This window comes from Scatophagus argus, chromosome 6 (genome assembly GCF_020382885.2).
Source record: "Scatophagus argus isolate fScaArg1 chromosome 6, fScaArg1.pri, whole genome shotgun sequence".
Taxonomy (NCBI): domain Eukaryota; kingdom Metazoa; phylum Chordata; class Actinopteri; family Scatophagidae; genus Scatophagus; species Scatophagus argus.
Genome location: NC_058498.1, coordinates 623,796 through 639,614, shown reverse-complemented (window position 1 = coordinate 639,614; position 15,819 = coordinate 623,796). Strand labels below are relative to the sequence as shown.

Here is a 15,819-nt window from a genome sequence, read left to right as displayed (position 1 = left end):
CGCAGTAGTAATTGTGTAAACACACCTCGGCCCTTTGCCATATATGTTGTTGAGTTGTTACATTATCCCAAATGTTTCCATCAGCGGTCAAAACCAGAGAAATCCGTAATTTTATTTAACTGTGTTGTAGAGAAACTGTGAGTGTTTGCAATATTACATCTTACAGTTTTGTAAATGTAACTTAAACTTACTCAAAAGACTCTCATTAACATGCTATGTCTGTGCGGAGGTTCACGTCCTCGGACACCCTAGTGGAGACGGTGGTTCTGCCCGTGTGGGTGGTGGACTCCGGGTCTGGTGTAGTAGAGCTGGGCAGCGCCCCACTGGTGGTTCCTCAGTTTTACGGTTTATCCAACACCATCGACAGCTCCGTCCTGAACATCCGGACCACAGCCCACCTGATCTGCATTGTCAGACTGATGACCACCGACACCAGTGTCCCTGCTCTGGGTCAGCTGGTGAGGGAGGAGGACTCCGCACAGAGGAAAGGTACATCACATCTGGACAGGTCATAGTATTGGTACAAGGTCTCAACACCTTTTAAAACATATGTGCAAAAAATAATGGTTTTTGGTTGACTGACAGTTGTCAATTAAAAAAGAAGTAAAAAAAAAAACATATTAAAATAATTATTATAATTAAATTATTTATATTAAATAGTTTATTTTATGATTTTAATATTAAAAAAGTCTTTACATCACTGACACAAAGTTGGAAAAAGCCATCTGTCCACCACCTGTCTGCCTGACGTCTTCCTTCAGGCAGAGAGACAGCAACGATTTGTCCGGGTAACAAACCCTGTCTTCATCACACCAAGAAGGTGCATTTTCTCAAAACCAGCTGCCAGGACTTCCTGACCTCCGGACTGAAGTACCAGCACCTCAGCCCTCCATCACCAGAAATCGACTACATCCCCATCAGGGTGGAGCTGAGGGAGCAGGCCACCAGGGCCTTGCTGGAGGTACAAACAACATCCGGGAATGAATGTGGACAAAATATTGTTATTATTGTTATTATGGTTCCTGTCCAGTATTCACACCACTACAGTGAAGGACATAATGGACTGCAGAAGAAGACGGCGCATGCTACTAAAAAGTGTTTTAGTTCAACAGAGTTTATAAACTGCAGATTCAGTCATATCCCAGTCGGATGTGGAAGTTTTCCAAGTGAGATTAGCATCTCAGACGATTTATTGGCAGTCAAAAGGTGACATCCCACTTTCACATAATTTTCTCAGCTCTGTGGATGTGGAAGGATGTGGAGCGGAAGGTTCGGAAGGGGTTTGAAAGGCCTCAAAAATCCTAAATGTGAAAACCATTATTCTTTTCCTTGTTAGCACATAAACAGACCTGCCACTTCTAACACGTCTGATTGTCTTTTTGGGGCATCACTTGCTTACTCTTCAACACCACATATAACAGTACAGTTGTGGCAGTATGTGTTGATTTCTCTGTGCTATATGTTGTGTTCATCATACACACACACACACACACACACACAGCACAACAAACAGCACGTGTGTCTCCAAAGAGATCCACATTTACATAAGTTGGAGGGAAAAGAAAAAGGAAGCATTGAGGATTAAAGTCCTGTAGAACCGAGAGGTGCTCTTTGGGAAATAACTTCATCTTTCACTTTCCCGTCTCTTTGCTCCGCTCCCAGACAGAATCGGTATGGCTGCCGGTTCTGATCCATGGTGCGATGCAGAACCAGCCTCCTCGGGCTGCCTTCATGGCCTCCTTCATCCTGGAGGTGGATCAGTTCATCCTCACTCCACTTACCACTGCTGCCCTGGATGCCAAGGACCATGAGACACCACAGGAGAGGCTGGTCTTCAATGTGACAGCCCTGCCAGCCAAAGGCTACATCACCCACTTGGATGACCACACCAGGCCCATCAGGTCCTTCACCTGGCTGGACCTCCATGAGATGAAAGTGGCCTATCAGCCACCAAACAGCAGCCAATCACACCGCAGCAACTATGAGGTACTTTAGGTTATTATGAGGGATATAAAGGCAAACAAAGCCTAAAACACAGAAGATCAAGATCTAAATAAATTATGTGAGTTCAAAATGAAAAACCCAAACCAAACTGCTTCAGTGTAGCTGCAGAAATGACCTGTTGGCTAACCTAAACCAAGCAGTTTTAGCTGCTAACCTGAGCTGCTAGCTAACCTGATTTACGGTTTCCAGTCATATCTTCTGTTAATCTGCTTTATCTAAGGTGGAGTTCCAGGCTATAGATGGCTCCTATATGACCAGCCCGCCTCTCATGGTCCACATCTCCATCAGGGCAGCTGAAACAAATGCACCCAGGGTCTCCTGGAATATGGGTATCAGTTTAAACTTTGTCCATAACAGTACTGTTCTAGTCTAACTAAGAACATAGAGTTTATCCTTAACTTGAAAAGGATTTTGTGCTCAGATTTGTCTTCATCTGTCTCCTTAGGTTTGGACCTGTTGGAGGGTCAGTCCCGGCCAATCACGTGGGAGGAGCTGCAGATAGTCGACAGCGACAACATTGATGCAGTCTACCTGGTGGCGGTTGATGGTCCTCTTCATGGACATCTTAGTGTCAGAGGTGAGGTTTAAAGGTCACTGGGAATCTTTGTCACTTTCAACAGTTGTACATTTAAATGACTGCCGCAGCTGCACTATAACTGACGTTGCACATCGGCAGCCTATTTACTGTTCTGGGCTAAAAGAAATCATGATTTTCTATATGAATGCAGTGCCATGTATGCCACGGTAAATTGTGTCAGCACAGAACACAGAAGTGAGACAACAAGCAACGAATCCTCTCAGCACCTTCCTGATTGGATGTAGCAGATAAATTTGATGTAGCCTAATGATGGACAATAGCAAAATGGACATCAGTGCATTTATATACTGATGGCTCTCAGTTTAACCTCAAACTGATCCTCTGTGTCTTTTAGTCCTGTGCTGGTATTCCAACACACTGCACTGGGAGTTCCCAGAGAACGTTGTCTGGCCTTTTCCGCCCTTTTTCCTCCATGTGTTTGCCCATCCGCCGAGGATTGTGGTGTGGCTGGGGAAGCATATGTCTAGTGGCCCTGCATGTGTTTTCTAATCAGGTGTAAAATGGGGCCGTGACCACTTTGCCAGGGGCCGTGGCAGCATGGAGGCTGCTGCTGCCTGCCTCTCTGTCCGTGTCTGTCCCTTCCAGTCCAGCGCGTTAGGAGACGGCCTCTTTGTCTCGGACAGGGAGCGGGACCGAGCAGATTGGAGGGATTTATGCCATTTCATGCCGTCATGCACAGGGAGCAGATGCACTGTCCCCAAACAGGTTTTCATGCTACCAGCTAGGAGGAGGCAGCGGGGGAGGGAGGGTGAGGTGGCAGGAGTGTCGGTGGCCCGAGGGGTTCAGGCAGGGAGTTAACCTTTCATGGCTGCTTTAGACGTGTAGAAACAGAGGAGGTGTGTTTTGAACAGATTCTCTAACTCATTTCATCAAATTTGTGGCATGACAAGCTGATATTTAACAAATCATTCAGACACTTTTACAGATAATCATGACCATGACTTGGATGAGATTAAAGTCACAGGCTTCTGACTTAAACGTTCTCCTGTTTTTCTTCTCTGGTCAGATCAGATTTGGTTTGTAAGTCAATGACAAAAGAAATAATTTGCTGTTTTGTTTGCATGTCTCTTCACAGTTAAAATAATGAACTCTCATGACTGCCTTTCTGTATTTCCTCTCTGGTCTCTTTAGTTTCTTCTTTCTTTCTTTCTTCTCACATTGTCGTCCATCTTTTTATCCATATGTCTTGTGTGTGTTTCACCATCAGCGGTCACAAACTATCCAGACAAGCCTTATTTCCCAGTACAGTAGAGGGATGGCAGTTGAAACTTTTGTCCCACTGGGCAGCTTTCCCTCCATGTTGGACAGCAGCACCCGCTCCAGCGTCATTTTATTGCCTCAGTTTATCTGCCACTGTTGTTAAGCAGGAACAAAGCTGACAAAAGTTTGGCTCTGCTCTCCACACATGTATGAGGCCTGTAGGAAGCCGTTAGTGGATCCTCTGGTGGAGTCGTGTCTCTGAGGAGAGCCGCTGACCCTCCATGCTGCGACTCGGGGGCAGCGACGCTGCAGCGCTGGGGACAGTAACTGCAGACTCCGTCCAACGCCTTCAGCCAAATGGATAGCTGCCTGTCCTGCTGCACACACACGCCCACACACACACACACACAAACGCAGTCCTCCCATCTCATTTGCTCCTTTATGGGCCTGTTGCCCAACGCCACCTTTGGGCCCAATTACCAAGTTGTTTCCATCAGTTGGACCAGTAGCTGGTTTCCCTCGGTAAAGTTGCTAATGAGGTTCGGGCTCGCGACCGTTCGTCTCTCAATCTGTCTGCTGACCTTGCCCTTCTGTCTCTCTGGCACACACAAGGAGACAGGAAGCCCCCATCCTGGCAACTGGGCGGCCACCGGGAAGGACGCCATGTTTTACCCCACCGGTGTTCACAGCACAGAACCCAGCCAGAGTTTCGCGGTGCCTTCAGGCACTAAGAGAAACTTGTTATTTCCAAGTGACAATGGGAGGAAAAAAATGGCGCATGTGTTGGAGACAGTAATTGAATCAAAGTGCGAAGCTTTGGCTACAAACAGAGCCATCCTCTGACAACAACACATGTCTGCCAGTAGGCCGCCAGTCATGTGACACGTTGCTGTTAGCGTTAGCATGATGTACAGTGTGAGAAAGGCCAGCCAGCAGCAGAGAGCTAACAGATGGACACGGCCTACATTTCATTAATGTAGGACAGAGAAGTTTTTTTTATCTTCAGTCCAACTCTTCTTATGGACAAACAAAGAGTTCATACTGACGCGCTGAAGCGGTTCACAATTGACTGACACTGAAAACACATCATTTTTGTCATCTTCAATCATATGCATCTCAGAATGAATCTGGTGACATAGAAGTAGTTTTAAACTGCTTCTTTGAAGGTATCATGATGTGTGGGGTTGGAGACGGTGGCACAGAAATGTTTTCCAAAATGAACAGTGCATGAATAAGCGTTTGATCTCGACCTGCTCTAATTGGAAATTGTCATGAGATAAATTTTGTTGTGAATTGGCGCCATATAAAGAAACTGAATTGAATTGAAATTTCATGAAAATTAAAGTTAAATTAAAACTTTAAAGCCATTAAAATGTTTATGTTCAGTGTGTTGGACTGAGCACCACCGAGTGAGTTGACATGCTGACTGTACTTTAACGTTTCTGATTAAATATGAAAAGCTTAACCCTGTTTTAATTCATTAATTTCATTTCTTTTGAATTTAAATATCTGCTCGGTCATAAACTACACATGCAGTTTCATGCTGTTTCCTGGTTTCTCAGGGGGCAAGGCATTCATGTTTCGAGTACAGGACCTGAGGGACGGTCTGGTCGTCTACCATCACTCCGACAGTGACACCACCCGTGACCACATTGTCTTCCGCATCAGCGACGGTCGTCACAGCATCCGCCACAAGTTCCCCATAAACATCCTGCCTAAAGACGACTCGCCGCCGTTTCTCATCAACAACGTGGTGGTGGAGGTGCAGGAGGGTGGGGCTGTGAGACTGGAGGAGTACATGCTGTTAGCCTCCGACATGGACTCCAGTGACAACTACATCCTCTATCAGATCGTCTCCAGGCCTCAGGCAGGGCAACTGGTCAAGAAGACCTCTGCCCACGAGACAGGTGAGGGTGGGGCAGATTCACTTTGATTTGAAAGGCCGATATGTGATGTTGTTGTGATTTTTACTGACTAAAATACCGTAAACAGCAAACACAAAATATAGAAAACAACACATCACCAAGCACAGTCTGACCCTGTCGCTTCCACTTCACACATATTGACAGCTGCACGTCGTTTCTCTGCAGTCAAACTGAAATTCAGATTATTGTTAATCCACTGAATGCTACTTGGAGGTCAGTAAGCAGAAACTGATCTGTCAATACAGGAGCTCCAGTGGACACTTTCCTGCAGAGAGATCTGATCCAGGGTCAGATCTACTACCAGCACTCCGGAGAGGAACGGTTCGAAGACTCCTTCGACGTCGTGCTGTCCGACAGCCACCAACCGCCCAACCTCTCCCAAACATACGTGAGTCTGAACAAAGTGCCGGCTTGAAAGCAGTGACACAACACACGTCTTCCTGTCATTGCAGTATGAAAGTCTGTCAGAATATCCTGTCACTAACCCCTCTCTTCCTGTGGATTCAGACTGTGGTGGTCCATGTCTTCCCGGTGAAGGACCAGCTGCCGGTGGAGGTTCCCGGCAGCGTTCGCTCTCTGACGGTGAAGGAGACGGAGGTGGTTTACATCACTCAAGCTCACCTCCACTTCACTGACAGAGAACATCCAGACACGGACCTAACCTACGTCATCACACGGCCCTGCTTCAGCCCACTGCACCCTGGGTAAGAACCAGGATGGACTTGTTTTGCTGTCCTCTGGGACAAAACCGGTCCAGTTTAGCCTGGCTTGGTATAAAGACTGGAAGCAGGGCAGACTGCTTACGCGGCTGAAAAGAAACTGAGTTTTATTGTTTTAATTCTCAGGCTGATGGATGCAGGGCGCCTCTTCTACACAGACAGCACCAACGCCATGAAGAAAGACCACATGGTGCCAGTGTTGAAGTCCTTCACACAGGTCTGGAATCACCTGAGGATAAACTTAGAAGCTTGTGATCAGCATATTCTGTCCAGTTTTCTGAGCGCTTGGAGGATTTCTTGTCCATGTTTGCTTAAAACTTGGCCTCAGAGTTCATCCTCAAGCTGACAAAACTCACTTAAAAAAGTCTCACTTAAAGGCTCAGTATTAATACTGCGTTCATTTGAGCGAAATGTACTTGAGTCTCTGAATACACCTGTTTATGCTGTATGAAAATTGCTCTCTAAAATATTCCTGTGGCTTGAAACTGGAAAGTGTGAGGCAGTTTTCTGCACTAGAATTAACCTGAAAATGCATCATGTTTTACAAACTGCTCCTAAAGGTAAAATGTCAGTATGGAGTATAAAGTGAAGTAGAAGTATAAAGTAGCAGTACTAGAGTAAATGCACTTTCTGTCTCCTGTGCTCTCCCAGCATGCAGTGAACCACATGAAAGTGGCCTTCATGCCTCCTGTGGAAGACATCGGCCCAGAGCCACTGTCGGTGCAGTTCGTCTTCTCCGTCAGCGACCAGCATGGCGGCGGCGTCTCCGGCCTCCTCTTCAACATCACCGTCAACCCCGTGGACGACCGCGCACCAGAGGTCAGAGGTCAAACTGAGACTGAACCTCCTGGGCATTTAACTCCTTAACTGTTGAACTGCATCAGATAGCAACCAGGTTCAGATCCAGATTTTTGATACTCTGTTTGATCGTCAGGCTTTTACCAACCTGTTGCGCGTGGAGGAGGGCGGAGGGGCCTTTGTGACAGAGGAGCATCTCCTGGTTCAGGATCGGGACACCCGGCAGGAGTTGCTGAGGGTGGAGGTTGAGAGTACGGCTCGCCACGGCCGGCTGGACCTGCAGGGCCGAATGCTGCTGCAGGGAGATGGATTCAGCATGCAGGATCTAAGAGGACTGCGACTCAGGTCGGACACACTGAGGGGGGATGTCATGGCTGTGATTAAGGTTAGCTCAACTTGTAGTTGTGACCTTTAAAGGGGCATTCCACCAATTTTACACATAAAGGTCTGTTTACTTGCCACGCTGAGTTAAGCTCTGGGGAAATTGTCAAGTCTCAAAGAAGTAATCCTGACGTGACCTGAAGTTTGGTCTGTTGTAGGACACATTTAAAACTGTATCAGCATTGCTTTTGCTGCTCTGATGAACAAATCTAATCTAGTTTCATCACAGGAAATGTGGGATTTGGTGTTTTGGGATTTTTAGATGTTAACCCACAGAAGGGAGTAAAAGTGAGGAAATCCTTATGTTTACAGTTTTAATGTGTTTGTTTTGTCCTGCACACCACCGATGACCTGATTCAGTCTCCTCCAGTGTCTCACAGACGATGGAGAAAAAATAAGTCAGTGTGCACTGTGGTGATGTGATGAAAGACAAACTAACTGCAGTCCCTCTGAGACCAAACACGAGCAAAGCTGTGTGAATGTTACGCAGACCTGACGCCGATTACATGCCTCCATGCTACAGTCGCATGATTACACACTGCAGACGTGCAGTGATTAAACACTGACCCACGTGCATTTGATTCCTCTCTAAGCTGCTCTTCTGCACCTTTTTGATTGGACGGTGCGTGTACAGTGTCCATGTGGCGGCGCTCACTGATCCAGCAGCTGAACCCACAGTAACATACTCCAACTTCAACCTCCAACCTCAGGAAGAAATAACACATTCAGTCAGGCCCATCATTCATTTTAATGTGGCTGTGTGAGCGTGAGCGTGAGTGTGAGTTCGTCTTCCAAAGCCTTTGGTCTCAGTGTGCTGCCCTCTGACACGTAGAATTAGTTCTTTAAGACCTTCTCACAGCAGTCAGAAGATTGTTTAAATGTATTTAGATTGTTCAGTATAACGTCATTCAGTTGTGACCAGTACAAACTGAATTACTGACATGTCACAGAACCAAATGACTAACACATCCAAATGTTATTGTGATCATATTCAGATACCTGAAAATGTAATTATGACTGGGATGAATTGTTGTGCACGACGCTAATGCTAACAGCTCACATGACGCACTGTGGTCTGACAGGGAGCTGAGGATCATGTGACGGCTATTTGTGCTTGCAGGTACATCCACGATGACTCTGAGACCACTGAAGACGAAGTCGGCCTGAAGGTTACAGACGGTCTGAACTCGGCGGTCGTCGTGCTGCTGATTCAGGTGAGTGTCGTCAGCGATTAACATCCTGTGAGAGTCACATGCTGATCTGACATCCCATATCACCTGCCGTGCTCAGGTCCTGCCCATGAATGATGAGCCTCCCCAGCTGGGGGGTGGGCTGCAAGGAGAGCTGAGCTGTGAGGAGGGGGGGCGGGTCCAGGTGACGGTGGACTACCTGTCAGCCACAGACCGGGACAGCGACGACTCCAGGCTGACCTACATGCTGGCCCGGAGTCCAGGCCGAGGGGAACTGCAGAGAGTCGGACTGACCGTGGACAAGTTCTCCCAGCAGGACCTGCTGCAGGGACACATCTACTACGTCCACACAGGTGAGACAGCGTCATGGGAAACGATGCTGCGTTCAGGGCTTGTGGAAACAGAAATGAATTCTGCTGCTTTTAACAACAGACTTTTTATTGTCTGCGTTCATGTTGTCGTTCAGGAGGAGAAATTGGACCCGAGCCCACGTTTGACACCATAACCCTCATCATCTCTGACGGAGAGGCTGGAGTGACGGATGGCTGTTGTCACGGAGACGCCCTGCCCCCACCGGTACCTCTCCATGGCACGCTTCCTGTGTATGACCTCAACATCACCATTCTTCCTGTCAACAACAAAGTCCCTGCCGTCACTCTGGGTAAGATGTTTCTTTCTTCAGGAACGTTCAGAGGACCTGCAGCTCTTTAATTCTGAGAAAAGCTTTTCGAAGCTCTCCTAAATCCTGTCTCTGTGCCGCTGCAGGCAGTCACCAAACTGTCAGTCAGCAGCCTCAGACAGACTTAGTGGGGTTCAGACTGCACGTCTGTCTGTCACGGTGGATCCATGTGTCAGATCAGGAGATAGTTGCCGCATTCCATTTGTACTCGTAAGTCATAAATCAGGAGTCGGAGTGACGTCACGTCCGTCAAAAACCAAGCTGCATGCTCTCCTTTTACGACAAGACAACATTTGTAATGACAGTCAGCCATTGTTGCTGCAGCGACATCAACCAGTTACAAGCCAAGTAGCAGCATCAACACGTTACGTGGTATTTCACACATAGCAAGACCGTAGCTGTGTGTCCACAGGGAGCAGTGAGGCGCTGTTGTTTATACCACTTACTATATAAAAGATAAAAGCGCTGAAAACATACATAACAACAGCTTTCATTTACAGTTGATGCTCTGGGCAGCCATCTTGGTTTGTGAACTTGGTGTCCTCTGAGGTTGACCAAGCTGAGCAGTAATCGGACTGATAGCGTGTAGTCTGATCCCGGCATTAAATGAGCTCAGATAAGAAGAATCACTTTATTAAGAATTAAGAATCACTTTATTGACAGTATATATATTTTTACATACACACACTGAATTCGTCTTCTGCATTTGACCCATCCTTAGTTGAACACACACATGCAACACCCGGCAAATTACATGCAGTGAAACACACACAGGAGCAGTGGGCAGCATCAAGCGCCCGGGGAGCATATTGGGGGGTTAAGTGCCTTAAATTCATGGTTTTAGGAAGATCATCAGGAGTGCCTCACTGTGAAGTTGTACATGTCATTAGAGATTAGAGATTTAGAGATATTTTCATAGTTTAGGCCTTTATTTGTGCTGGTTACACTTGGCAGGGATTAAGATGAGACATGAATTTTCTATAAGAAGACAATTTGAGGAGATTTTCCAGCTCAGCTGCAGTGTGAACGGAGCCAAAATGAATCCAGTAAAGAATCCAGAGGGAGAACAACAGAGGGAAATACTGTGTGTGTGTCGGACTGATACACAATGTGTGTCGTCACAGCACACTGTCTGTCTCTCTGTCTCTCCTGAGGACAGTGTTAGTTCTCAGCAGAGTCTGAGCCAAGAAGAGGGATTGGAGACTGGACGAGCTCTGTGGTTTCACTGGGAGATGGTGTGTGGACCAACACCTGTTTACGTGGGGACACACTGCAAGTCCCCATGATGTACATGATTAAATGTTAGGGTGAAGACTGGTGGTTTAAGTTTAAAATTAGGTTTAGGTTCAGATTAGGGTTTGAGTAAATGAATGTAAGTCTGTGTAACGTCCCCATGGGGCATGAAAAGTGTGTGTGTATGTGTGTGTGTGTGTGAGATAGAGAGGATCAAGCCACATTACGCTGGCATGTTAGCTTACTCTTCAGTCGTTCTATTTCATCATCAGTTCTTAAAATCCCAATTTTCAGAAGGTCAAAATGTTCTGGTCGATTCAGTGTGAGTCCAGATTTGATTCTGTCACCTGAAAGCAGACGATGTTTCCCACACGTTTACATGTTTCTGCTCTTTATTTGAAGAAATCTGCAGTGAGAACATTTTCTTCTGACCATCAACTTTATCTTGTTTTACTGAGCAGTTTTTGTGCCTAAACTGAACCAAACTGTAACCACAGAGTTGGGTGACGGGGAAACACGTGTGCACGAGCCTGAGAGTGAAATCCAGAGTTAAACAGGCACAGCACAAAGAGTTTCTCCTCATTACTGCCGAGATTTCTACAAACTTCTTGAAACTGCACATCAGTTCTCGTTTCAGTTTTAATATTACTTCAACTCTGGATCAAATCTCAGAAACCAATCATTCCTGTTAGCAGTGTGTGTGTTTGCTGTGTGTGAGCGAGTGTTCAGCCGAGTCTCATTGTGTGCACAGTGTGTGTGTGTGTGTGTGTGTGTGTCCTTTGTCAGGCTAACACGGTTGGCACTGACGTGTTTTAAATGAAATCTGCCTATTGTGCGCTGGTATTACATGCACACACACACACTGCTGGGTGACATTATCACTCTCCTGTGTGTGTGTGTGTGTGTGTTTGTGTGTGTGTTCCCCAGGAGACAGTGGACAGCGGACAATGAAGGTCTTTACAAAACAAAAGCAGAAAAAAGCGCTTCTCTCGTTCACAATAGACGTCGTGTCCTCGCCGCCTCGCTGGCCGGATTACCGCAGCTCCACCAGCGGCAGGACGACTCTCTAATCCTGCCAGCATATCTCCGCCTTCATTCAGCAGCAGCTCCGCTGAGCAGTGCAGGGTTTGGGGTGGGAGTGAGGGTGTGTGTGTGCTGTTTCCTGGTCTAATTAATTAGCAGTGAATAAAGACGCAGAGTAAGAGCATTAACAGACAAGAAGAATCCGGCTTTACCTTGCTCCTTAATTTCGAGGGATGCTAGTTTATCAGCGAGATCCAGGACTGTCCATCGTTAATGCTCACACACGTTCACACCAAGTATACATACACAAACTCTTCATTCATGAACGGGGATTATAGTGCTATGGATCCGGGGCCAGAACCGGTTGTTTAATTAACAGCAGAGTGACAGAAAATAGATTCATTAGCAGCTGACAAGAGGATGGACAGATGGACGGACAGACAAAATTTTATGCTTCATGTGGGGGTACCTTCTGCAGTGCTGAAATTGTTCTCCAGGCTGCTCGTAAGTGAACGCACATGTGTGTGTCATTCACGTGTTCTTTTATACCTGTGTGGATTTGGGACTTAACCATACTTGTCCACTAGGGGGCAGTTTAAGAAACAGCGATGTAGAAACACTTCAGATCGGGGACAAAACAACTAGTGAAAGATTTTGCGTTAATCAGCAGAGCAGACAAATGTGACACGAATGGGGATAGGTAAAGGTAAAGTGTGGAAGCACCAAAACCCTGACAGGAAGCTGGATCGGCCAATCAGCTTGCTTGATGAGCATGTCTGTGCTGTATGATGTAGAGGTTTGGGAAGAGCGGATGTCGACTCCACTACAGTGTCAGACAGCGTAGTTACTGGGTACCACTGAGGTAAAACGTACACAGAAGTCAGTGGGTTAAAGCAAAGGAAGTGCGAATACTTCTTGATGTGTTGGGTATTAAATGTATACAAATATCAAAAGGACATGTAAAAGCAAATGATACATGTATTTGAAGGTATTCATATATAGTCGGTCACAGGGGACATTTCATTGCATGCAGTTCTTTTACTTTAAGTGCCTGCTTATAGTCATACTTTTACTGGAGTGACATTTTAAATGCAGCACTTGTAACAGTATTTTTACAGTGTGGTTTGAGTACTCGTACTGCTGTACAGGACCTGAGTACTTCTATCTGTAACACGTTTCTCTGACTGTTTCATGTTGTTGTATGTCATCCCAGGTGAGTCCATGCTGGTGGTGGCCGAGGGCTCCTCAGCCTGTCTCTGTGGGGGGGTCCTGGGGGCCTCGGACCCTGACAGCCGCCCCGACCAGCTGACCTTTCACCTGGAGACGCCGCCATTGCATGGCTTCCTGGAGAACACGTTGCCAACGCCCGGCTCTGAGAAGAGCAACGCAGGAGTCCGAGTCGGTCAGTGTGTGTGTGTGTGTGTGTGTGTGTGTGTGTGTGTGTGTGTGTGTGTGAGACCTGACCTGATACTGGAGTGTTTCTCTTCTCAGAATCCTTCACTCTCCAGGACCTGACCTCTGGTTTCATTAACTATGTCCAATCGGAGAGCAAAGGGGTGGAGCCAACTGTCGACCAGCTGTCCATCAGTGTGAGTGACGGGCTGCACCACTCCCCCCCCATCCCCTTCTACATCATCATCGATCCAACCAATGACGAGACGCCATCTGTGCTGCTCGCCAACTTCACCGTACGTTCAGGACGAACTTATTTTACTCCTGACACACACCTGAGAGTAACCAAGTTGTCTTTGTATTGGCTTGAGTTGGAAAGTTCTTTTTGTTCTCCGCCTCGTGCAGGTAAAGGAGGGTGGGATCAGGGAGCTGACTCCGTCCTTACTGAACGGTTTCGACCTTGACAGCCCTCAGGACATCCTGACCTTCACGGTGGTGCAGCCGCCAGCCCACGGCAGCCTGATCAACGGCATCTACGGCGCCGAGACGAGCCGCTACGAGGAGATGGGAGGCGAGCTCCTGCAGCGGAGCCTCCCCGTCACCTCCTTCACCCTGCAGGAGCTGCGACAGGGTGAGAGAGACGCCAGGGGGCCTCAGCAGTTCTGTTAGGACCATCTGATCCCATTCTGCAAGGCGCACAGACAGAATGTTCTTTTTAGCATCAAGTTAGGAACTGAGTTTACATGTGGACAGTGATGTATATTTTGTGATTTATCTTACATTTGAGTCAGTGTTTCAGTTAATATATCTAATTAAGCATTCTGAGCTTGATAAAAATGTCTTCGCAGACTCAAACACACGTACAGCTGGTAGCAACACACTGTTTGCACTCACGGAGGAATGTTTTGCAGATGAACGTTTTTAATTCTCTGATATATTAAAAAGACACGTATTATCGTCTTTACTTTACATCTAACCTGATAATTCGGGTTTCAACATTTTGACCAAAAGTTGTCCAAAAATTGTTTTATTTTTCCAGGAATGCAAGAACTGATTGAAGCTAGCTGCTACAAGCTAACTCAGTGTGTGAAGCTGCATCAGGCCAACTGTAGTGCTGAAAGCAGACATATGAAAGTCTGAAGAATATTGTGAGTGAAAGATCCAGGCCTGTTAGCTTTGCAGTCATGCTAACAGTTTCTGATGCTCTGGTGTTTGATTTAGCGCCATCATCAGGTCAAATCCTTTGGTTTATCTGTCACAGAGCAGCTGGTGGAGCTGCAGGTTCTCCACCCTGTCACTGTGTGTGTATTTGTGTGCTTTATGTGTATATGTGTGTGTATTTATACAATCAGTGTGAATGTTTTGGTGTGCTTTTTATGTTTTTAACCATGTGATGCTGGATTTATAACTAATCCTCCTCCCCTCCCTTGCTGCTCCTCCTCTCTGCCCTCCCTTTCACCTGGCTCTTCCTCCTCCCCCTCTCCCCCTGCAGGGATGAAGATCATGTACATGCACGATGACACAGAAACCCTGAAGGACGCCGTGGCTCTACGGCTGACAGATGGCGTCCACACAGTCCAGGGGACGGCTCAGGTCACCGTGCTGCCGGTCAACGATGAGAAACCACGGCTGCTCAAGTACACACACACACACACACACACACACACACACCTGGAAACGTGGACTGTGAGGGTTTTGGGTTCTGATGCTCTTGATTAATTTTCATGTCATCTGAGTGTTTTCATCAGCCCTTCAGTGTTTTGTTTTGCACTTTTCAAGTTGATTTATGTTGATGGACAGAACAGTAATTTAGTGTAATCATGATTCAGTTCAGTGTTGGCTGCTGTGGTGAAACACTCTTCCGGGAGGGGGGTGTCATGGGACAGCAGGGGGGAGGTAACCTGTGTGCACATGTGGCGGCTGCCCCCCCTCCCCCGTAATGTTTTCATATGAACGAGTGATTGGATTTTTGCATCCCTGACTGGGTTCCCCATGCGGTCCCCCCCCCCCCCCCAGACCCACGAGTCTCGTCCCCTGACCAGTTGTTGGTGTGCGTGGGTGCGTTGGCGCGGGCCGAGCTGGTGCTGTAAAGGCCGCCGAGGCAGAAGTAACACGGAGACTTGGCAGATGCCGGCCTCCTTGTTTCTGCGTTCCTGCAGGATGGACGTGGCAGCTTCTGTCCTGCGTGGATTTTAGTTACGAGTGAGGAGGCAGCCAGACGGTTTCTGTTGTTCGTCCCCCTCACATCTCCACGATCCCACTGGAAAAACCTGCTCGCACACAAACTTCCTGCTTGTATCAAACGGCCCCTCACTCGCCAGACAATCAAAGGATAACTGGCTCTTATTTTTCTACATGCACGTGAACTCAGTGAACAAAAATATGTAAAACTCTCACTAAAGCAGCTACTAATGAACACAAAAATGTAATAAAAGGCAAACAGATAAGAGTGGAAGAGGTGGCTGAAAACCAGCTGCACCCTCTGATATGAAGCGTAGCGACGTGAAGCTTCACCTCGAGGTGGATGGAGAGTTGGCTCACACACGAGGGATGAACCTGACAGGCAGGTGTGTGTCAGAGGAGAGGACCTCACCTGCGGTCAGGTGGTAAAAAGTACGCTGTAAAAAATCTTACAGGAATTCAGGGGAATCAACTAATCTTTTGTCTTTAACTTAAC

General features: G+C 47.1%; 1 protein-coding gene across 7 annotated transcripts in view; it reads left to right on the top strand.

Moving 5' to 3' along the window:
* Positions 1-15,819, top strand: part of frem1b (Fras1 related extracellular matrix 1b) — a 31,334-nt gene that overhangs the window by 4,196 nt on the left and 11,319 nt on the right. For all 7 annotated transcript variants that reach the window (XR_006843551.1, XM_046391101.1, XM_046391100.1 and 4 more), the window contains exons 4-21: positions 230-489; positions 762-961; positions 1,663-1,986; positions 2,225-2,333; positions 2,450-2,581; positions 5,365-5,709; positions 5,973-6,115; positions 6,235-6,431; positions 6,573-6,663; positions 7,098-7,265; positions 7,381-7,589; positions 8,746-8,839; positions 8,916-9,168; positions 9,282-9,476; positions 12,964-13,152; positions 13,242-13,438; positions 13,548-13,773; positions 14,635-14,779. Coding sequence is in view for 6 of the 7 variants with exons in the window: in XM_046391101.1 (XP_046247057.1) it covers positions 230-489; positions 762-961; positions 1,663-1,986; positions 2,225-2,333; positions 2,450-2,581; positions 5,365-5,709; positions 5,973-6,115; positions 6,235-6,431; positions 6,573-6,663; positions 7,098-7,265; positions 7,381-7,589; positions 8,746-8,839; positions 8,916-9,168; positions 9,282-9,476; positions 12,964-13,152; positions 13,242-13,438; positions 13,548-13,773; positions 14,635-14,779 (3,477 nt within the window). In the remaining variant the exon portion in view is untranslated. The remainder of the gene's footprint in view (positions 1-229; positions 490-761; positions 962-1,662; positions 1,987-2,224; positions 2,334-2,449; positions 2,582-5,364; positions 5,710-5,972; positions 6,116-6,234; positions 6,432-6,572; positions 6,664-7,097; positions 7,266-7,380; positions 7,590-8,745; positions 8,840-8,915; positions 9,169-9,281; positions 9,477-12,963; positions 13,153-13,241; positions 13,439-13,547; positions 13,774-14,634; positions 14,780-15,819) is intronic.